General features: G+C 39.7%; 1 protein-coding gene across 3 annotated transcripts in view; it reads left to right on the plus strand.

Moving 5' to 3' along the window:
* Window positions 1–23,573, plus strand: part of MUSK (muscle associated receptor tyrosine kinase) — a 91,333-nt gene that overhangs the window by 41,717 nt on the left and 26,043 nt on the right. For 2 of the 3 annotated variants that reach the window (XM_065947144.1, XM_065947147.1), the window contains exons 6-7: window positions 11,248–11,372; window positions 17,390–17,549. In XM_065947144.1, coding sequence (XP_065803216.1) covers window positions 11,248–11,372; window positions 17,390–17,549 — 285 coding nt within the window. Of the gene's footprint in view, window positions 1–680; window positions 711–11,247; window positions 11,373–17,389; window positions 17,550–23,573 lie in introns of all 3 variants that reach the window. The other variant, XM_065947145.1, reaches the window with a different exon arrangement.

Genomic DNA, 23,573 nt, shown 5'->3' on the forward strand with positions numbered 1-23,573 from the left:
TTCTATGATTTTTAAAAATTGAAAAATTCTCAATTCCATACACCCAATTTAGACATTTTTATATTTTTCTTTGCAGCTTGCTTTACTGTTCTTTTTCCCTGAAAGATAACGATGAGCTCCTCTCTGCTCTCTGGGCAGCCTCTGGGAATCAATACAGAGGAGAGAATCTCTCTTGGTTGTAGGCTCTGTTCTGCAGAAACCGCCTAATCCTCTGTTTACCACAACAGGAGTCTATTGCCATAGAAATGATAGCTGAGATCCCAGATTCAACATCACTGCCTTCACAGCAGGGCCTCATAAGAGGAGAAGCCATACTAACAAGGAGAAACACAATCTCTACTACTATTATCAGAACAGTAGGCAGCTTGTTGCCTTGAAAGAAGGGGTAATTGTCACGATGAAATTAAAATGCATGAATGAGCTATGTTGTTGGGTATGCTGTAGTTCATTTTCTGTGTGGTACTGCCTGACTAAAAGCAATAGTTTGAAAGTTTATGTCCTTTAATAGTTTGCTTTTAAAAGGTCAGTGGTTTCCCCTCATTGCATTTGTTTCTTATTGAAATAAGAAACAAGCAGATTCTGATTCATCTTGTACAGTAACATTTCTGTGCTCAGAGATTTTCCTTTTCATGACGTGTTGTTTTTGTTTGCGTGTTTGTTTGTCTTGTTCCTATTAATAGAAGAGAGTGAACCTGAGCAAGATACTAAAGGTATTTTTTTTTCTTTCTGCACTGCTTCTTTTATAAACGTATGGTATCATTCAACTGTTTATTCCTCTGACCTTACAAACAACTCTGAGTGCCATGATTTTATAAGGAAATAACAAATGATGTATGGGGAGTATTAATTCAGCATTTAACAGTGTTATTAGATGGGCTGCCTTATATATAATATAGCTATTGAGGATTTACGTGTATTAAGAAAAGCTCGAATGAACAGAAATAAACTTTGTATCCTAGACTCTGAAAATGCAAACAAAATGAAATGACACAAATCAGCATGAGAATATAAATGTCACACAGACTAGAACGGAAAGTTCCTCTGAGCAAAAGCCTTGGAGGTGGGACAGGAGGTGAGGGAGTTACAACCTTTGGAGACTTGTAAAAACGTCAAGGTGCCAGCCCAGATTTTATTGTTATTACTTCGAGTGGACAAGTATTATATAACTGCTCCAAACCAAACCAAATCAAACTGTTCTAACTTTTGTATACTTTGGATGAAATTCACAAGTTCTCATATAATACAGTTTGGCTTTAGGAATAAACCCTAGGCCGGTATTCTTTGAAACAGCCCCTCCTTATCTAAGTATTTCAAATAAGGTATCTGTGAGATGTTTTCCTATTTAAACATCATGCTGCTTATAACTAAATCTAGATAAAATCATTTCACCTGCATCTATATGATTCTGAGAGGATTTTTTGTTTATTTTTAGTTTCAGTTTTTGTTTATTTTCAACTTACTCTTCTCAGTGCTGGTTTGAATCAAGTAACAAAAGATCTCTTTAAGAGAGGCTAGAAAAATAGAAAGAAAGAAAAGAATGGAAAAAAAAAAAAAACCATGCAAATCCATGCAAGTTCATTACATCCTTTGAAGTAATTACTCAGAAATACAATTTACAAGGGACTTAAATATTCTTCTGGTCCCACTCCCTTTCCAAGAAAAGAGAAGCAATTCATTTCAAGCCAAACTGCTTATTAATTTCAAGATTTAATTTGGGTCCCCTGCCTGTTAGGCTTTTCATTACACCACCAGTGAAATTTCAGAGTGAATAATGTTCCATCTCCTTATTACAAATTCAGATTACCCCTTAAAATGACAACCAAAGATAAAATGTATTATATATCTGAAAGTATTTTGAAAAATGGAACAAGAAAGAGGAAGCAGGGTAGAGGGAGGGAGGCCAAGACAGAGGGTGGGAGGAAAAAAAGAAACAGAGATAAAGGAAATGAGAATACAATATGGTTATGTTATAAACAACTTGGAATTACTGGCTGCTTAAGTCCAATTTTGAATACAGGATTTGCAACCTGCAGTTATTAAAGTAAACTTATCCAGGAGAAAGTAAAGCCCCAGACTCAGGACTAGACGCCATGAAAGAAAACCCAGGGATAAATAGATTGCCCATGTCTATTTTACATGTTGCAGATGAATAGTAACGTGCTTGCCCACAGGAAAGCAAGTGGGAAAAAGCTCACAGTGAATTGGAGAATGACGATAAGACTATCTATAGAAAGATAAGACTATCTATAGAAAGAAGAGTTGAATAATATTTTCTTTAAAAATCCATATCCAATTATCAGCATTTTCCAAATGACCAAGTAATCCCATGCCCTTTCTACTAAACAGCTTGTTTGTGTAACAAAGCATTTTTATATTGTCTTTCATGAAAAGAAAAGGTGAAATAGGGATATTCAGGGGGGCATGTATTTGATATGAAACCTATCACATTACTTTTAAAATGGATGACTTAAAATGAATTTTCAGTTAGTGGCTACTGCTGAAGCAATGGGAGTTTATTAGTGAACTATGTTTAAGTTTATTATTACAGGTGTATTGTTATCCATGGAGCAGTTTGACATTTATTTTTAATGGCAACTGACTTTTTGTTTTTTATGTTTGATAAATGTGGTGAAATTTCCTTCCCCGTCCCATTACTTTTTATGCTTGGAACTGGTAACAAATACTGATGGGTATAAAAATATCAGCTTTATTGCTGATAAAGCCAGGTTGAAAAAGAAAGCTTTCTCTCCCTTCATCCAAAAATTAGATTCATGTAACTTCTAATTCCTCCCCACACCCTCCACCTTTGACCTGGAGTTGCAGGATGGAGAAACCCCGACCTGGGGAGCTTACCTGTAGGACATTAACGCCATACCCTTTTTGTTCCCTGGATAGCTGGAAGATGGCCCAAAGAGGACTGAGATATTCATCACGTAGACAAGTCCCTTTTCCCAATCTCGCTAATCAGAGGAATCACTCATTTATTCATTCATTCAACAAATATCTATTGAGTGCTCATCATGTACCACACGGAGAAGGCAATGGCAACCCACTCTTGCCTGGAAGATCCCAAGGACAGAGGAGCCTGGTAGGCTGCAGTCCTTCGGGTCGCTAAGAGTCGGGCACGACTAAGCAATTTCACTTTCACTTTTCACTTTCATGCACTGGAGAAGGAAGTGGCAACCCACTCCAGAATTCTTACCTGGAGAATCCTAGGGACAGAGGAGCCTAGTGGGCTGCTGTCTATGGGGTCGCACAGAGTCGGACACGACTGAAGCGACTTAGCAGCAGCAGCATGTACCATACAGATTTCAGGATCGATTGATCAATGAATCAATCAGTCAATTATCTATCAATCAGCTTGTGTTAATGAATAAAGCAAGCTCCACCCTTCTGAGGATTACATTCCATGAGAAGAGACAGCCAAAACACAAATTATGCAATTAAGATGCAGACATAGAGAACAGACTTATGGACAAGGGTTGGGGAGAAGAGGGAGAGGGAGAGATAAATGGAGAGAGTAGCATGGACACATATACCTTAACATATGTCAAGAGACAGCTAAGAGGAATTTGTTATATGTCTCAGGGAACTCAAACTGGGGCTCTGTGATAACCTAGAGGGATGGGAATGGGCAGGAGGTGGGAGGGAGATTCAAGAGGGAGGGGATATATGTACACCTATGGTTAATTCATGTTGATGTATGACAGAAGTCAAAACAATATTGTAAACCAATCATCAGTCAATTAAAAATAAATATTTTAAAAAGCTAAAATAAAAGTAAAATGACTGTAAAAAAGAAAAAAACAAAACAAAACAAATTATGATGTGGTGTGAGGGGGATGGGTCAAGACAACATTATGAGAAGAAGACAGTTGGGTCAAAACCCAAAAGCTGTTTGCCGTCTTCTTTGAGAGGTAAACTCGGAAGAAAGGTGAAAGCTATCCTTCAATACTGAAAAAAGAGGCAAGTTTCTATTTTATATGGGCTTCCCTGATAGCTCAGTTGGTAAAGAATCTGCCTGCAGTGCAGGAGACCCTGGTTCAACCCCTGGGTCGGGAAGATTCACTGGAGAAGGGAAAGGCTACCCCCTCCAGTATTCTGGCCTGGAGAATTCCATGGACTGTATAGTCCATGGAGTCTCAAAGAGTCGGACATGACTGAATGACTTTCAGGGGCTTCCTTGAACTTCCTTCATAGCTCAGATGGTAAAGAATCTCCCTGTAATGCGGGAGACCCGGGTTCGATCCCTGGGTTGGGAAGATCCCTTGGAGAAGGAAATGGCAACCCACTCCAGTACTCTTACCTGGAAAATCCCATGGACGGAGGAGCCTTGTAGGCTACAGTCCATGGGGTCGCAAAGAGTCGGACACGACTGAGCGACTTCACTTTCATTCTATTTTATCTTTTGGCAAGAAGGTGGGAGTAGAGGAGAGACCAGTTTCCCTTTACTTCCTGGCCTTTTCCCCTCCTCTTATCCCATAAGGCTTAACAATGAAACCCATGGTCAACCAAGGTCTATCTGTCCCCGTGGAGAGGGAGATCAACAGCTTGTTAACACAATCCTACATTCATGAAACCACTTACAGTACCAGCAGTGGTCTTTTCTGTACCCTCCTGTGCCTCACTGGACCAGAAGTTTCTGATATGGGGCAGGCAACACATTAATTAAATGAACTCCAAGGCTATGTTGACCTCTAGAATGATAATGGACTGTTTTATTTACCATCTCACATAATTCTTAGCTGTGTTGTGCAATATAGGTCATCAGAGGTTTTGCAATGAGCCTGAATGATATTCCAAATAATGTAATGCCAGCCAAAAATAAAAGCAAAAGCAATAAATTACAAAATAAATAAATAAATAAATAAACCTTCCCTTATTACTAAATTTCCAGGAAGAACTTAAAAGTCCCAGATGAAAATTCTTGCCTTTGAAAATTAAAGCAGGAAAAAAAAAATCTAAATTTATACTTTTCCAGTTTCTTATGCTTCTCATCTTCAGTCAGAAGCTTCTCACTCAGGTTCAAGGGTACACTGACTGTGTCATCTTTAGCAGCTGCTGTCCACTCTTTTCCAGCATTCATGGGATTGAAATAATCCTACTCTCAATCTCTCAAGGATCCTGCCTTTTTTCTTTCCAGATTCTCAGAGGCAATGGAACCTATAAAATGATCATCACAGCAGTCTCACACTCACAAAATTCTGGACACACATGTTTAGCCCTAAGCTCTACAAGAGCTATTTCAACCAAATGATGAATGTGAACTCAATTATGTTGTGCAATCTAAGTCTCCATTATCTTTGTGAAAACATCAGAAAGGAAGAGAATCCCTGGGTGGACTCTCGTTCAGATGCCCGTCACTCTGTATTAGCTGTATTAGCTGTCAGGGGTCTACAACCTGTGAATTAGGACTAAGCCGGGAGGAATCTCAATCAGGTGCTCAGATGGAGTACACTTCTGTCACTCTGGAGGCAATGTACACGGCCTCCCAGCTGGCTTGTCCTCTTGGGATATTTAGACTTTCTAGTGGGTATAGCCTCTGTCATCTAGTCTTGTTTGACACTTCCTATAAACGTATCCAGCATATTTGCAATTTTTAAATTTTCCATTTCACCTTAGAGCCCTGTGTTTCTGGAACTCCAGCACAAGTGGAGTTCCCTATTATAAGCAAGCATTTTTAACCCTGACTACCAGGCTCTCAGAACTGGCTCCATAATTTGTGGACTGGTTGCAAATGACAATACAGGTCCCCTCATTCAAAAACCACTTATAATTTTTAAAGACACAGGCAGAAGAAAAATAAACCAAGCATGGGGCCCTCTAAGCATGGGGCCGTGGGAGAGTATACAGGTGACTCGTTCTTGAAACTGACCCTACTGACCACCATCATGACTGCTACTCCTCTTGCTATGGAATTTTTCAGGTTGTAAATACTGCCTGCTAGCAAAAAAAAAAAAAAAAAAAAAAAAAAAAATTCAAGCCTACATTTTGTTTTAACTTGTAATCATGTGCCACAGAGCTCTGATCTAAAACTGTTGTGGTTACTGGGCATATACCCTGAGAAAACTGCGATTCTAAAAGATACAAGTACCCCAGTGTTCACTGCAGTGCTGTTTACAATAGGCAGAGCATGGAAGCAACCTAGGTGTCCATCAACAGATGAATAAGAAGTTGTATATATATATAAAATAAAACATTACTCAGCCATAAAAAGAAACACATTTGAGTCAGTTGTAGTGAGGTGGATGAAACTAGACCCTGTTATACAGAGTGAAGTAAGTTAGAAAGAGAAAAATAAATATCATATATTAACTCATACATATGGAATCTAGAAAAATAGTACTGATGAACCTATTTATAGAAAAGGAGACTCAGGTATAGAGAATGGACTGAGGATACAGCAGCGGAAGGGAGGCTCAGACAAAGTGAGAAAGTAGCACCGACATATACTCACGATCACATGGAAAACAGATAGCTAGCAGGAAGCTGCTGCGTAACCCAGGAAGCCCGGCCCTGCGCCCTGTGACAACGGAGAGGGATGGTAGGGGGGAAGGAAGACGCAGGAGGGAGGGGACCATGTGTGTGCTCAGTCACGCAGGCTTGTCTGACTCTTTGTGACCCCATGGATTATAGTCTGCCCACCTCCTCTGTCCATGGAATTTTCCAGGCAAGAATGCTGGAGTGGGTTGCCATTTCCTCCTCCAGGGGATCTTCCTGATTCAGGGACTGAATTCACTGTGGCTCCTGCATTGCCAAGTGGATGCTTTACCACTGAGCCACTTGGGAAGCCCCAGGAGGGAGGAGATACATATATATAAAATTATAACTGATTCGTGTTGATGTGTGGCAGAGAGCACCACAACACTGTAAAGCAATTATCCTCCAACTAAAAAAGAAAAGCTGTTGCGGCTATTTCTGAACTCTCAGGACTGAGATCTATGTCCAGGGTTTCTCCCTAGAACCCTACCCTTCTTCAGGTTTTAGGTTTTCTAGTAACTTACACTATTTCAATGGCAGAAGTATGTGTCCCCTGACATGTTTCTCTGGAGCTGTGGGGTAGGCTCCACTGCAGCTTTAAAAAATTTTAATGTTAAAAAGCTTTTTAATCTTGTAAAAAAGTGGACACAGTAATCACAGTACCATTATCCAACCGCAACAGTGATCAATAGTCTACCATTTTATCTAAGCAAGTACCATTTTATAGCTCCTAGTTTATTTTAAAGCAAATCTCAGACATAAATTCAGTCAGTGCACATGTACTTTTAAGGATTTTTAACACAGTCACATTACCATCTATCCCCAATTAGCACTCGTTTCTTAATACCATTTACTACCAGGATTGTGCGATTTTTATCAGGTTGTCTCTAAAATGTCTTTTTATATCTGATCTATTGAATAAGAATCCAAACAAGGATCCACACATTACAATCAGGGCTATGCTTCTTAAATCCTTCTCAATCTATAATAGTCCCCTCATTTTTTTTTCCCTTCCAATGTTATTTGCTTTTTGGGGAAACAAAATATCTTGCCCTGTTCAACTGTCCATATTTGGGATATGATTGAATTGTATCTTCATAATGGCTTTTTTAAGAGAACTAAATACTCTTTCTATTTACTTTATTTATGGCTGGGTCACACGACATGGGATTTGCAGGATCTTCCTCGACCAGGGAAGGAATCTGTGCCCCCTGTATTGGGAATACCAAGTCCTAACCACTGAACCACCAGGGAAGTCCTCTCATAATGCTGTATAACATGTTCCTCAACCCTCTCTTCTTTTGTATATTGGTAATTAGACCCCTGTACTTAAAATCAGGCTCAATTTCGTTTTCATGTGGGGCACAAGGGAAAGATTAAGCTTCATTTTAAACATTAACTCCACTCTTTTTAATGTTTTAATTGAAGTTGGCACCTTTGCATTGAAGGTGCCAAAGTTGGCACTTTTGCATTGAAGTTGGCACCTTCCTTGCTTTCTCTTTCTCCTGGCATTCTGGGTTCAATGTTTGTATTTCTAGCATGCTCTTTCAGACTTCATCTCTCAGAGTCCTCCATATCAAAAGATAGGAAAGTGAGTTAATCTGAGCAGGCAAATCTGAAATTAGAACCTGCATAAAGCATGCAATTGTCAAACAAATTATGTCCTCCCATATCTCTTCGAATTATGCAATCCTTTTAAAGAGCTATTCAAAACTCAGACCAACTTTTAATACAGTTGAATTTGATCTTTCTTTGTCCTGTACATCTTCTATTTAGTATATACTGTCTCTTCTGTACCTTCCTTTAGAATACAAAAGCCACAAATTTTACAATTTTAGATGAACTAAGCATCAAAGCATTGTATTAATGGGAATTTCATAGTCTAATATTATATCTTGTACTTAAGACCTAGAAAACAAAAGGCCAGAGCAAAAAAAAAAAAAAACCCTTATATTTGCAATCAATGGGCAATTAAAAGGATTAAATAATGATCTAGAGAACACTGGATTTGAAGTCAGAAGACTTGAGTTCAGGTTTCTCACCCATAAGTTTTATTATTTTGGGGAAACAAATTAACTGGGATTTTATTTCTACATCTATTTAATAAGAGCAGAAATTAGCTGATTTCTGAAGTCTCTCAAGATGAGTGATTCTGTGATTCTAATATCCCTCAATTTATTGTACATTCTGAACCTTATCTCCACTCTTTAATCAAAGGTAAAATTCTTTTCACACCAAAAGAACTTCCTCCTATCTAGTTAGTGGGCATTCAGCCTTCAGTTCAGTTCAGTTCAGTCGCTCAGTCGTGTCCGACTCTCTGCAAACTCATGAACCACAGCACGCCAGGCCACCCTGTCCATCACCAATTCCCAGAGTTCACCCAAACCCATGTCCATCGAGTTGGTGATGCAATCCAACCATCTCATCCTCTACCGTCCCCTTATCCTCCTGCCCTCCATCTTTCCCAGCATCAGGGTCTTTTCAAATGAGTCAACTCTTCGCATCAGGTGGCCAAGGACTGGAGTCTCAGCTTCAACATCAGTCCTTCCAATGAACACCCAGGACTGATCTTTAGGATGGATTGGCTGGATCTCCTTGCAGTCCAAGGGACTCTCAAGAGTCTTCTCCAACACCACAGTTCAAAAGCATCAATTCTTTGGTGCTCAGCTTTCTTTATAGTCCAACTCTCACATCCATACATGACCACTGGAAAAACCATAGCCTTGACTAGATGGACCTTTGTTGGCAAAGTAATGTCTCTGCTTTTTAATATGCTGTCTAGGTTGGTCATAACTTTCCTTCCAAGGAGTAAGCGTCTTTTAATTTCATGGCTGTAATCACCATCCGCAATGATTTTGGAGCACAGAAAAATAAAGTCAGCCACTGTTTCCCCATCTATTTGCCATGAAGAGATGGGACTGGATGCCATGATCTTAGTTTTCTGAATGTTGAGGTTTAAGCCAACTATTCCACTCCACTTTCACTTTCATCAAGAGGCTCTTTAGTTCTTTTTTACTTTCTGCCATAAGGGTGGTGTCATTTGCATATCTGAGGTTATTGATATTTCTACTGGCAATCTTGATTCCAGCTTGTGCTTCATCCAGCCCAGTATTTCTCATGATGTACTCTGCATATAAGTTAAATAAGCAGGGTGACAATATACAGCCCGACATACTCCTTTTCCTATTTGGAACCAGTCTGTTGTTCCGTGTCCAGTTCTAACTGTTGCTTCCTGACCTGCATACAGGTTTCTCAAGAGGCAGGTCAGGTAGTCTGGTATTTCCATCTCTTTCAGAATTTTCCAGTTTATTGTGATCCACACAGTTAAAGGCTTTGGCATAGTCAATAAAGCAGAAATAGATGTTTTTCTGAAACTCTCTTGCTTTTTCAATGATCTAGTGGATGTTGGCAATTTGATCTCTGGTTCCTCTGCCTTTTCTAAAACCAGCTTGAACATCTGGAAATTCACGGTTCACATATTGCTAAAGCCTGGCTTGGAGAATTTTGAGCATTACTTTACTAGCGTGTGAGATGAGTGCAATTTTGCAGTAGTTTGAGCATTCTTTGGCATTGCCTTTATTTGGGATTGGAATGAAAACTGACCTTTTCCAGTCCTGTGGCCACTGCTGAGTTTTTCAAATTTGCTGGCATATTGAGTACAGCACTTTCACAGCATCATCTTTCAGGATTTGAAATAGATCAACTGGTATTCTATCACCTCTACTAGCTTTGTTCGTAGTGATGTTTCCTAAGGCCCATTTGACTTCACATTCCAGGATGTCTGGCCCTAGGTGAGTGATCACACCATTGTGATTATCTGTGTCTTGAAGATCTTTTTAGTTCAGTTTTATGTATTTCTGCCGCCTCTTTTTAATATCTTCTGCTTCTGTTAGATCCATACCGTTTCTGTCCTTTATTGTGCCCATCTTTGCATGAAATGTTCCCTTGGTATCTCTAATTTTCTTGAAGAGATTTCGAGTCTTTCCCATTCTATTGTTTTCCTCTATTTCTTTGCACTGATTGCTGAGGAAGGGCATTCAGCCTTAGAAAAGAATAAAATTACTCCTTATCCTGTCCATCTTTGTCTAAAATATTCCTTTTTGTTTTGACCCTGCATGCTCATCTCATTCTCATAAAAGTTTAACAGATTTTGTCTGTCATTCTACCATGATATAGTTGAAGATGTAAAACATTAATTAATTACTTCATTAATTCAACTAAATATTATTACTTTGGTAGGCACTCTCATAGGTACGGAACAAAACAGGCAAGGTTTTTGGTTGCTGATGACTCACAATCTCCTGCAGGGAGACAGACAATAGATAAAATAAATAACTTTAGATCGTGGTGAGGTCTATAAAGACAATGAAATGGGATGGTGAAAAAGTGAATGGGAGAAAGGTTAGACTTTACAGTGGGCAGTCAAGGAGGGCCTTTCTCTGAAAGTATCACTTAAATGGAGACTTATATGATATAAGAAAACTACCACAAGATGTATGGGATGAGTGAGTGCTCTAGACTGAGAGATGGCATGGGCATCACCTAAGTTGGGAGCAAGCTTGGTGTATCCTGGAGTGGTGTGAAGCATAGGGTCACAGCATAAATGGCTGAGAAGCCAGGGCACAGCATCTGGTATTATCCTTAAGATAGAAGGCACGTGGAGGACCCTTCACAGGAGACCATGATCTGATTTGCATTTCTTCAAGACTACTCCAGCTTGACCATTCACAGTGGGAGAGTCGCTCACCACGTCTCTTTTCCTAACAGTTTTTGCCAGAATCCTGCGGGCTCCTGAATCCCACAATGTCACCTTTGGCTCCTTTGTGACCCTGCGCTGTACAGCCACAGGCATCCCTGTCCCCACCATCACCTGGATTGAAAACGGAATTGCTGTGAGTTCCATCTGTATGGGGACTTGTCTGGGGAAGACCCACTGGTATTGAATTTGAGGGCTGAGAACATATTTGTAGAGTTACCATGATCTCTGTCATTGGTCTCACCTGCGTCTCCATTTTTCAAAATCTTCCAATATTTTCATTCTAGAAGTCACTGTCTAGAAACTGAACTCCATAGGTTTACTTCTTTCCTTATATCATAGGGAATAGTCGAAAACCAAATTTATTCTTTACACTTTTGTGTAAAAGAGAAGTGGTAATAATTCCTTGCCACACAAAAATCATCAGCTGAAGGATTAGTTCACTGCTAGAGCCTACTTTGATGAAACACAATCCAGAATTAGAATATGTGTCTGTTAGTGCAACATTTTATTTTCATTTCTAATACTGGTAATAGTAGCTAGTATATAGTATGTGATTGCTATGACTAGGCCCTGTTCTAAGCAGTTTACATAAAAGCATTCGTTTATTCATTCTACAAATATTGAGCACCTCCTGGGCATCAGGCATTATTCTAGACATTGTACATACAGGCGCAAACAGAACAAGTAAAGTTTCCTATCCTCAAGTTTCTTACACTAACATTGGAAAAAAACAAACAATAAAATAAGCAGACAGCAGAATCTATACTCTGTGTGAATAGTGTCTAATGCCATGGAGAAAAAGCGGGAAAGTGAGAAAGTACAACCTCAGGAGGAAGATTCTGTTTTCAATAAAGTGGTCAGAGAAGCTTTATGAAGATGAAGATATTTAAGCAAAGAGCTGAAGGAGGAGGCTATGTAGATAACAGGGGGATTACAACCAGGCAAAGTCTCTGAGATAAGCGTACACCTGGAATGTCAGAGGAACAGCAAGTAGGTCAGTGTGGCTAGAGGAAAGAGGTAGGGGGTGTGTATAGGGATTGTCGATCCTACAGGCTTACATAGGTCACGGATACATTTGACTTCATTTGGATGAAATGGAATGCCTCTGTAGGTCTGTTTCTGCTGTCTGTTTTACTGCTGACTTTCTTTCATTGTGTTTTTTTTTCCTTGTGTGCCTAGTTATCTTTGACTACCTGCTGTTCATTGTTTTGAGAAAAAAAAAAAATGCCAGAGGTTAATTTGAGGTCTAGATAAAGGTTCTTTTCTCCAGAGAATTTTTGTTTGTTTCTGCTAGGGACCAAGGGCTACTACTAATCTTTGATTGGCTTAAACTTGTTAAAGTAACTTGTAATCTTGTTCTTCTTTAGTTCTCTAATTAAACTTCAGGTATCATTTACAACTCAAATCTTATTTGACAGTACATTTTGTGGCTTTTCCATGAAGCTGTAGGAGCTGTCTTAAGCCTTTCAAAGTAGTATAAAGAGATGCCCTAAAAAAACTGGGGAACTGACAATATGACTTTACTAATTTGTCTCACTCTTTAAAAGGCTGGTAGGGGTTTAGAACTGGAAGATATATGATTATTCTCTGTTGGAGTTGAGGAGTAATTTTTAAAAGCCAGATGGTTTGAGTTAGTTTTGGTCTTACTGAGACTCCAACTTCATCTTTCAAGATGTGATTCACAAAAAAACAGAAAGCAAAATAGATTCTTTGCTGGAGATTCTAAAACAGGAATAAAATAAACGAACAGTGACTTTCCTCCAGAAAGAAAGCAAAAGGACATCTGCAGTTCTCATGGTCAGAGAGGGTTTGCTCTTAACAGCCAAGTTTTGTTCTTGGTGCTACTATCCAAGTCCAACTAGAAATTGAGATGACTGCCCTGTGCTGATGCAAATCACAGGAAATGGAGGCAATCTTAGGCACTTAATGTCAGACAAGTAGCCAGCCAGAGAAGTCTATTGAGAACAGGGAAGAGTCCACAGACCTGGGATCATTTCGGGTGGGCAGGATTAAGACAAATGCAGAGCCGGGAGCAATTTGGCACAGAATAAGACAGGATTTGAACTGTGTCCTTTAACTAACTATAAGGCAGTGAACTAACTTCACTAACACACTAAAGTATTAAAGTATAATAAGTACTTTAAAAGATGTGAATGCTCCTTCATCCTCATACATGAACATGCCAGTAAACTTAAACCCTGAATGCTTACAGCCAAAGAATAAGAGAAAGGCAAGGAAACTGCCCCAAAGTGATAAAAATTTTTTTTGCTTTCTTCCTATGGAGATATCACTCATCTTTCATGAAAATTTGTAGTCTTAGATGAACTCAGAGTGAGCAGTGATATCCCTTTTGTTTTACAACATTGGAAATAATACTTTGGTATTGTTAGTTATTACTACTTATGGCGACAGCAGAGATTACTTTTCTAAAAGAAAATATCCTTATATTTTGATAACCAGATTTACTTAAAGTTAAATCCAACTCTATTATTTTGGCATTCAAATAAAAAATTTGCACATCTCTCTTGCTTTGTCCAAAAGATATATTTATAACTCCTAAAACATGTTAAAAGTTCAATCATTTTAATTTATTAGAAGAGTTTTCAAAATGAACAGCCAAATCTGTGTTGAAGATTGTGGTTTTTGAATTTCCTTAAAGGGAAGCTCACTTTTATTTTATACATATTTTTAAGAGGCAGTTTTCTGGTTTAAAGGACATGAGCTATGGAATCATCTTCTCTTACTGACTGTGTAAACCCAAGATAATTACATATATCAAGTGGAATATATTATGTGGACTGTCTCAGCAGCCAGATTGAAAGAGGTCAATATTCATGGCTATGTTGATCAGAAACAGAATGGGAAATTTTCTCAGCCAGCCTGTTCCTTTTTCTATGATGCATAAACAGACATTTTTACAACTCCCTAGACATGGACCATATTAGGCCATATCCTAAAGTTCCCTGAGATAGTTCTAGCCAACTGGGACTGCTTGCTGCATGACAAGGTCATAGAAGCCAGAATACCATTCAGAGGTCAAATTATGATGAAGTTATAGGATTATCCATAACTGGGGGTAAATTATCTCCAAACAGCATTATTAATGATATGCAAAAAGTTTTCCACATATGCTGTCTCCTTCAGAAGACTTTTACATACATTTTATCAGGTGTGAACTAATATGCCTATTTAATAGACTGCCTGTTCGATGGCCTCATCTTACGTCACAGTCTCACCCCCACACACAGAAGAGAGAACTGTTCATCCAATGCTTTCAGGTCAGTATACCTGGGTGACTTGGAGAAAAAACATATTTACTGTAATACCAGATAAAGTCACCTCAATGAAGTCCTTACTGTTGCCTCAGCATACCTTGCTTAAAGCTCCCAGGCATAATCTGAACTCATCCTTTTGAGCCTTTAAATCTGAAAGGCAAAATGATCAAAACGCAGGGCAGAGGGGTGTTCTGAATTTTAGGTCATGAAAAATACTAAACTGTTGGTCAGATTGCTCCATGAAGAAAGAAAAACAAATTCAAATGATGACTAACAAGGCCTGCTGTGCATGAGTCACAAACTGAATCAAGCCAGGCCTCTGGAAACAGGAGAAAAAGCACTTAGGAACCACATCATCATCAGGCAATGAGCCTTGGAACTGGACGGTCTACCCGCTGGACTATGTCAGCACCTGGATGATGTCCAGGAGGACGGAGGTCAGGCGGCTTAGAACTCATTTCGCTTTCCTCCCAAGAATGTTTTCAGCGACCTTGAGGAGTGACTTTCTTAGGTGTGAACATGAAAATAGTGCAAGTTTAGTCAGCATTGAGGGAATCACTCATTTCTGAGTTGTCTCCTAGGCATCCACAGCACAGACCCACTTCTTGAAAGAAGAAGCAAACTTGCAAAGGAGGAAGGTAACTGTTCTACAGATTTCACATATATAAACTAGGAAGGGATTATATTTAAAGACAAAATATCCTCAGAACATAAAGCATACTAACTGACAGAGATTTGAGGTCTTTAGCTTTCTTCTCATTGTTGCTTTGTATTAAAATCTGGGGAGAGTCCAAAATTGTATTTCACCAACAAAGATCTACTATAGAGCACAGTGAACTCTACTCAATATTCTGTAATAACCTTTATGGGAAAGAATCTGGAAAAAATGGATCTATGAATATGTATAACGGAATCACTTTCCTATACACCTGAAACTAATAATCTTTTCAAATTGTATTTCAAATTGTTCAGTCCTTTCCATCTAACTTGGACATTCAAATCCATAGGAACTTGCACCTCTGATAAATATCATAATGATGCATTCGGAATTCCCAACTGCATGTGTGTCTCTCAAATATATTTTCCTCTCTGCCTTGTCAGTTTCTCATAGAGTCCAGGCTGCTTATCTGGGGAAAATGCCACAATACTTGATCTGGCCTGGGAAGTTTCCCCAGATAAGGTAAATTGATGCTCACATAAACCAGTGTTTCTAAAAGAATGGAGACTCATAGTGCAGATAAAGAATAAAAAGACAGGAGCTAATTGGACAAACTTTCACTGCCTAACTGCGACAGAAAGTGCTTGCTTCTGGGGCCACCCAGCTACCTGGCAGCAGAAGCATGGAAAGTTGGTCTCACCTCAGGGCTTCCCTCCCCCTTGCAGATCTAAATGAGAAACAGTAAAATATCTTGGCTCGAAGTTTCTTACTCCTAGTTTCCTTCTCTACTACTAGACAGAAAGATCTTTTTCAAGGCCACCAAGGTACCCACTCCTACTCCTGCTCAAGGTAAACCATTAGCTGATTCCTTGATTGTCAGTCCATTCACAATTCTCTCAAACTAGCAATTTCGCCCTCAGATAACCAGTGATAATGAAAAAAAAAAAATTGAAAAAATGGCAGAGTGCTTAAGAAAGCAGTGAAGAAAGAATCACCAATTTAAGAAATGTCACCACCTTAACAATGACATTTAAGTCAGATGTTTATTTTGTTTATGGTTGATTTGAGGTTTTGTTGTTACTGCTCTTCTTTTCTAATGACTATGCAGTTCTAGGACTAGGCAAGGCAGTAAAACATAAAGATTAAAAGCACAAAAAAAAAATAAAAAATAAAATAAAATAAAAGCACAGACTTTGGGGGTCAGACAAACTAGCGTGTAAATTGGAACTCTGCAACCCAAAAGAATGTACTGGGAGCTGTCTTTCTTAGAGTTGGCATGCTGATGACTAAAGAGCATTTAAGTATATTAATCTGTCAATTATGCACTAATATGGCATTGGTAGCATGGCTCTTCCAGGATATTTGATTTTCTGATATAGGTCATAATGCAGAAACAGGACTGACTTCACAACTGTATTTTTTCTTGTTAACCACACACTATTTGTTGTGCATTTGCGGGGGGGCGGGGGGGACCTGGAAAAGAATTATGAAAATAACTCCAAAACTCTATTACCTCTCATAATTGACTGTCTCTAACTTTAAGACATAGAGATGATGTATCTTGGAGGATACACACAGGGTATCTTTTCTAGCTTGCGTTAGTTATCTACTGTCACATCACAGACGTCCCAAAGCCTGATCACTTAAAACAAGAGCCATTTATTAATGCTCACAAGTCTGTGGCTGACGGGGTGGTTTTGCTGATTTGGGCGAGGATTGCCTGATCTTGCTGATCTAGCTCCTGTGACTGGCAGGTTGACTAGGAGCTAGTGGGTGTAGAATGGCCTTATTCATATCTGGGGGTTATTATTGGCTGCCAGCTGGATCAGTGAGTATAACTGGGCCATAAGTGCCTCAGCCTCTATCAGGCCCACTCTGGCTTGTTCACAGGAGGTCACAGGTTCTAAGTGAAATAAGAAAGCAAGCCACAGTGTGCAAGAACATTGCAAGTGTCTGTATCTTTTGAAAACATGTCACAAGCCAATCAAGACTCAAAGCATGAAGAAAGAAGCCACCTCCGAAAGGAAGAGCAACAAAGTCACAATGTGAGGTCATGGGCGTTGGGAGACAAAAGTTGTTGGCAATTCTTGCAATCTACCACATGCCTTTTGATCCTAATCCTAATCCTTTTTCTTTCCAGTCTACTTTACACAGCATATTAGAAATTCTTGACCTAATTCTATCTTCTTCCCCCGCCCCCTCCTCCGACTCCACCAGGTTTCTTCTGGGTCTATTCAAGAAAGTGTGAAAGACAGAGTAATTGACTCAAGACTGCAGCTGTTTATCACCAAGCCAGGACTCTACACATGCATAGCTACTAATAAGCATGGAGAGAAATTCAGCACTGCAAAGGCTGCAGCCACCATCAGCATAGCAGGTAGGATGGCTGTTCACAATTGCACTGCTTCAGGAGAGGAAAAGGGGATGGTAGAGAATGAGATGGTTTGATGGCATCTCTGACTCGATGGACATGAGTTTGAGCAAGCTCTGGGAGTTGGTGATGGACAGGGAAGCCTAGAATGCTGCAGTCCACAGGGTCGCAAAGAGTTGGACACGACTGAGCGACTGAACTGACTGACTGACTGAGGAGAAGAGAGGGTCGGTAGTATTCCACAGCATCCTTCACTAGGGAACATCTTTTTTTCTTTTAAATCTCTTACTCCAGGCCCACTTGGGATATTTCTTCCTCCAAAGGTTGACCAAAATAATTGATTTTGGGAAATTCATTGCTTCAAAAATTAAATTCTTAAATGCCTGCCTAAGTGATATGAAACAGCTTCTAGGAGTTCATTTCTTTCAATATCTTTCTCTTTCATGTTCTTTTCTTCCCTTTCTTTTTTTTATTCTTCCCTCTCTCCCTTCCTCCCTACTTCTTTCCTCCCCTCCTTCCTTCCTTCTTCCCTCCCTCCCTTTTTCTTTCCTTTCCCTCCTCTTTTTTCTCTTCCTCCTCTTTCTTTCTGGGGGTTAATCAAGTTTTCCAAGGCTCTCAAAGAATAAGTTGGCAGACATTTAACATGCTTGTGCCAATTTCTAATTGGCTATATTTTAGGGCATTTTTACTTATAAATATATTATCTACCTCATGGCCTTTCCCCTTCTTGTTTCATGCAAGTGACAGCAGGATCCACAGATATTTTCAAGGAAAAGGGCTGACACATGGATTTCTAGGATATTTGTGTTGAGTTATAAAGGTTTATTTTTAAAACTTAAATGTCCCAAAGGCTTCTGAGAACATCTGTGGAATTCCTAGAGATGGAAATAATCCCTGTATCAGGAAATGCCAGGCATGATAATATTCATAGCATGCCTACCGTCCAAGGGTCAGCAGAGAGATGCTTGGCCTCACATGTAAGGTGAGCACTGGTAGAACCTGTATCCAGAGCCAGTTCCCCAGAGACTGATATTTCTTATTACAGTGTCACTTCTTTGATCTTCCTTGATGAGGAAATTCCTAGTAATGCTTGTGATTTTTAGCATGAGGTGAATAAGGACACAGAGAAATACATAGGGAGCATTGGACAAGGCTGGCCCTCTGAGGCATGCCCACGAAGGAAAGAGATTTCAAAACCAGATTCTTTCTGCCTTCTCCTCCAAGAATATATCTGTATCTTGAGATATCACATCAATTATTCAAGAATTTCCACTGATGGGAAGTCATACTCCCAGAGAAGGGTGAGACTCTTAAAAGTAAATTCAACTCAATTTAACAAATAATAATAAACTGATTACTCTTCACATACCATTTGTTGTTCATGAAGCACTCTTACATGCATTTATTAAATACACTAGGTTCAGTCCATTGCATTAGGTAAAGGATGCAAACTTAATTCATGAATGGGATCATCAACAATGGAGTCCAAGTCTTCCAGGGACTCTCAATCTAAAAAGGAAGCCCATTAGTCACAGACATCATGACACAGACTATGTTCTATGCAGAAGCACAAAGTACAACAGCAGGAAAAAAGAGAGTTTAAGGGAATCCTTCGAAAACAGGTACCATTAGAGTTAGAGATGACAAGGTCGAAGTGAGTTCAGAAAACAGCAAGTCATGATGGAGACTGTGATGAGGTAGAGGAGAGGAAGAAAGGTTTGAAACATGAGATCTAGCTGGATTATGAAGAGGCTAAGTAGGCTGACTGTACTCTTTAATCAATGGGAAGTCATTTAATTTTTTTAGAGGAGACAAGTGAATATGGTCAGATATATTCTTTATCAAATCAACAGATGTCAGGTGTCAAAAAGATGAGGGGGCATGGCATGCAGTTAGGTTATTCCAGGAGTCTGGAAAAGTTATGAAATTCTGGACAACAACAGCAACAATTGGTGAAGAGAGAAGAGAAGAGATGCATGAAAACTATTACATAGACGGCAGGCCAGGAGAGAAAAGATAAGGTTTGAAAGTGTCTGAATGTGGTACAAGGAGTTTAGATGTGTCTGAGATTTTAAGGAAAATGTCTAGGACAAACAATAACAGATAAAACAAAAGAACATGAGAAGGTTCAAGAGATAACAAAATGATTACATTTTTGATGCCTTTAAATTACTTGGAATGATTCTAGTCTAGCTTATGTTTTATTTGATAGTTGATCAGGAGCCAGTGTTCAGTAAATATATATTTATATAACTATATCTATATGTTGATAACATATGTATGTGCAGAGAGAGGGAGAAATAATTACATATGAATACTCAAATCCAAGAAAATAAACTGATCTAACCTAACTTAACCTACACATCCACTGGTTGGAGAAGAAAATAAATGTTGCTAATATGAAGAAAGTTTCATTTCTGGTCATTATTCAGGCATTCAAAGATCAATTCCCTGCCACGTCTCTTCCCCTCCTTCCTCCTTCTATCTTTTCCTTACATGGAAAGAGAGAAGGAGTCTTGGATTTATGCAGTGGTGTCCTCTGGACCACCCTGGTCTTTGGTAAAGTCTACAGCTGGAGAACTAGTGATCTCATCTCTTGGCCTGGTTGGAACCCAGAGGAACTCCCTGTCTGGCTCAGCCCCATTGAGGCTCTTCCTGTAGCAGTACAGTCCTCTACATCTCAATCCAATCCTTCATCAATTCCCTCTCTAGAGTCTATTATGCAACCTTTTCCCCTCGTCACCTTGGCTCTCTCTGCAATGCCATACATGCTAAACCCCAAGTCAGCTCCTTCCTTATCCCTCTTGGGGCCTGTAGCAACTTCTGAATCACTTTCATGTTATAAAAAATCCAAAGAAGATTTAGACCACTGACTCAGTCCTGCTGTCTACCCAACTGTATCAAACTACTATTTTCGCACTAATGTGGCCGATCTCATGTCAGGTTAAAGGGCCCTTATAAGATTCTCTGCTTCTGGAGTCCCAAATAAGAAGCAGGAAAAACTCCTGCTTTATCTTTGTGTAATTTATCAATATACCTCTCTTCTAGGATTTTGGTCCAGAGAAAGGAACCTATAAAATGTGTACCTGAATTCCCCTATCTTCACCTTTCTGTAATTTCATGTAGAATGAAACCAGCAATAATTTGACTTTAGTCAATGGGTTTGGAAAGTATGAGGTACCATTTTTGAATAACACTCCCTTACATAGCTAATTCATAAAAAGCCACAAGACCCTTTCGTTCATCCCCTGATCTGTTTTTCCTGTTGCATCACACTTACTATGAGACTTGAAGCACCTCTACTTTTCCTAAAATTTCCTCATGCACATTTAAAAAGGGTATCTCATGAGTGCAATGGAATAAGACATCTGAACCCCATGAGACACCTGTCATTTTTATTTCTCTCCTTAACCTGTTCACATGGACATCACCAGATGGTCAACCCCGAAATCAGGTTGATTATATTATTTGCAGCTAAAGATGGAGAAGCTCTATAGTCAGCAAAAACAAGACACTATGAGTCAGATCAAGAACTCCTTATTGTCAAATTCAGACTTAAATTGAAGAAAGTAGGGGAAACCACTAGACCATTCAGGTATGACCTAAATTAAATCCCTTACAATTATACAGTGGAAGTGAGAAATAGATTTAAGGGACTAGATCTGATAGACAGAGCGCCTGATGAACTACAGACAGAGGTTCATGACAATGTACAGGAGGCAGGGATCAAGACCATCCACAAGTAAAAGAAATGCAAAAAAGCAAAATGGTTGTCTGAGGAGGCTTTACAAATAGCTGTGAAAAGAAAAGAAGTGAAATGCAATGGAGAAAAGGAAAGATACACCCATTTGAATGCAGAATTCCAAAGAATATTGAGGAGAGATAAGAAAGCCTTTCTCAACCATCAGTGCAAAGAAATAGAGGAAAACAATAGAATGGGAAAGACTCGAGATCTCTTCAAGAAAATTAGAGATACCAAGGGAACATTTCATGCAAAGATGGGCTCAATAAAGGACAGAAATGGTATGGACCTAACAGAAGCAGAAGATATTAAGAAGAGGTGGCAAGAATACACAGAAGAACTGTACAAAAAAAGATCTTCATGACCCAGATAATCACGATGGGGTGATCACTCACCTAGAGTCAGACATCCTGGAATGTGAAGTCAAGTGGACCTTAGGAAACATCACTACAAACAAAGCTAGTGGAGGTGATGGAATTCCAGTTGAGCTATTTCAAATCCTGAAAGATGATGCTGTGAAAGTGCTGCACTCAATATGCCAGCAAATTTGGAAAACTCAGCAGTGGCCACAGGACTGGAAAAGGTCAGTTTTCATTCCAATCCCAAAGAAAGGCAATGTCAAAGCATGTTCAAACTACCACACAATTGCATTCATCTCACAAGCTAGTAAAGTAATACTCAAAATTCTCCAAGCCAGGCTTCAACAATACATGAACCATGAAATTCCAGATGTTCAAGCTGGTTTTAGAAAAGGCAGAGGAACCAGAGATCAAATTGCCAACATCCACTGGATCATTGAAAAAGCAAGAGAGTTTCAGAAAAACATCTATTTCTGCTGTATTGACTATGCCAAATCCTTTAACTGTGTGGATCACAATAAACTGTGGAAAATTCTGAAAGAGATGGGCATACCAGACCACCTGACCTGCCTCTTGAGAAATCTGTATGCAGGTCAGGAAGCAACAGTTAGAACTGGACATGGAACAGCAGACTGGTTCCAAATAGAAGAAGAAGTCAAGGATGTATATCGTCACCATGCTTATTTAACTTATATGCAGAGTACATCATGAGAAACACTGGACTGGATGAAGCACAAGCTGGAATCAAGATTTCTGGGAGAAATGTCAGTACCCTCAGATATGCAGATGAAACCACCCTTATGGCAGAAAGTAAAAAAGAACTAAAGAGCCCCTTGATGCAAGTGAAAGAGAAGAGCGAAAAGCTGGCTTAAAGCTCAACATTCAGAAAACTAAGATCATGGCATGCGGTCCCATCACTTCATGGCAAATAGATGGGAAAACATGGAAACAGTGGCAGAATTTATTTTCGGGGGGCTCCAAAATCACTGCAGATGGTGACTGTAGCCATCAAATTAAAAGACACTTACTCCTTGGAAGGGAAGTTATGGCCAATCTAGACAGCATATAAAAAGCAGAAACATTACTTTGCCAACAAAGGTCCATCTAGTTGAGACTATGGTTTTTCCAGTAGTCATGTATAGATGTGAGAGTTGAACTATAAAGAAAGCCGAGCACCAAAGAATTTATGCTTTTGAACTGTGGTGTTGGAGAAGACTCTTGAGAGTCCCTTGGACTGCAAGGAGATCCAACCAGTCCATCCTAAAGGAGATCAGTCCTGAGTGTTCATTGGAAGGACTGATGTTGAAGCTGAAACTCCAGTACTTTGGCCACCTGATGCGAAGAGCTGACTGATTTGAAAAGACCCTGGTGCTGGGAAAGATTGAGGGCAGGAGGAGAAGGGGACGACAGAGGATGAGATGGTTGGATGGCTTCACTGACTTAATGGACATGAGTTTGGGTAGACTCCAGGAGTTGGTGATGGACAGCGAGGCCTGGCGTGCTGCAGTCCATCCATAGGGTCTCAAAGAGTCAGACATGACTGAGCGACTGAACTGAACTGAACCTGTTCTTTCCAGTCAAAGTTGCTAGATGCCTCATAAGTGTCCCCTTGTCATTATTGAGGAAACTACATCTCAACTCTGGGGTGCTCCCTATTTCAGGAAATAGGGAACCAATATTCCAGGAAAGTGAGGCCGCTCTGGTGTAAAAGGGATGCACGGAACCACATTAATTCAGAATCACGTCAAAGCATGGTCTTACGCTTCCCAGATCTCTCAGAGCTTAGTCATGACACCTGCTTTCTCCGTTTCTGTTTTTGGCATCTCTCTCCATTAGCCTCATTAGGGCTTCCCTGGTGACTCAGATGGTAAAGCGTCTGCCTGCAGTGAGGGAGACCTGGGTTCGATCCCTGGGTTGGGAAGATTCCTT

The sequence above is a fragment of the Muntiacus reevesi genome, chromosome 10 (assembly GCF_963930625.1).
Source record: "Muntiacus reevesi chromosome 10, mMunRee1.1, whole genome shotgun sequence".
Lineage (NCBI taxonomy): Eukaryota > Metazoa > Chordata > Mammalia > Artiodactyla > Cervidae > Muntiacus > Muntiacus reevesi.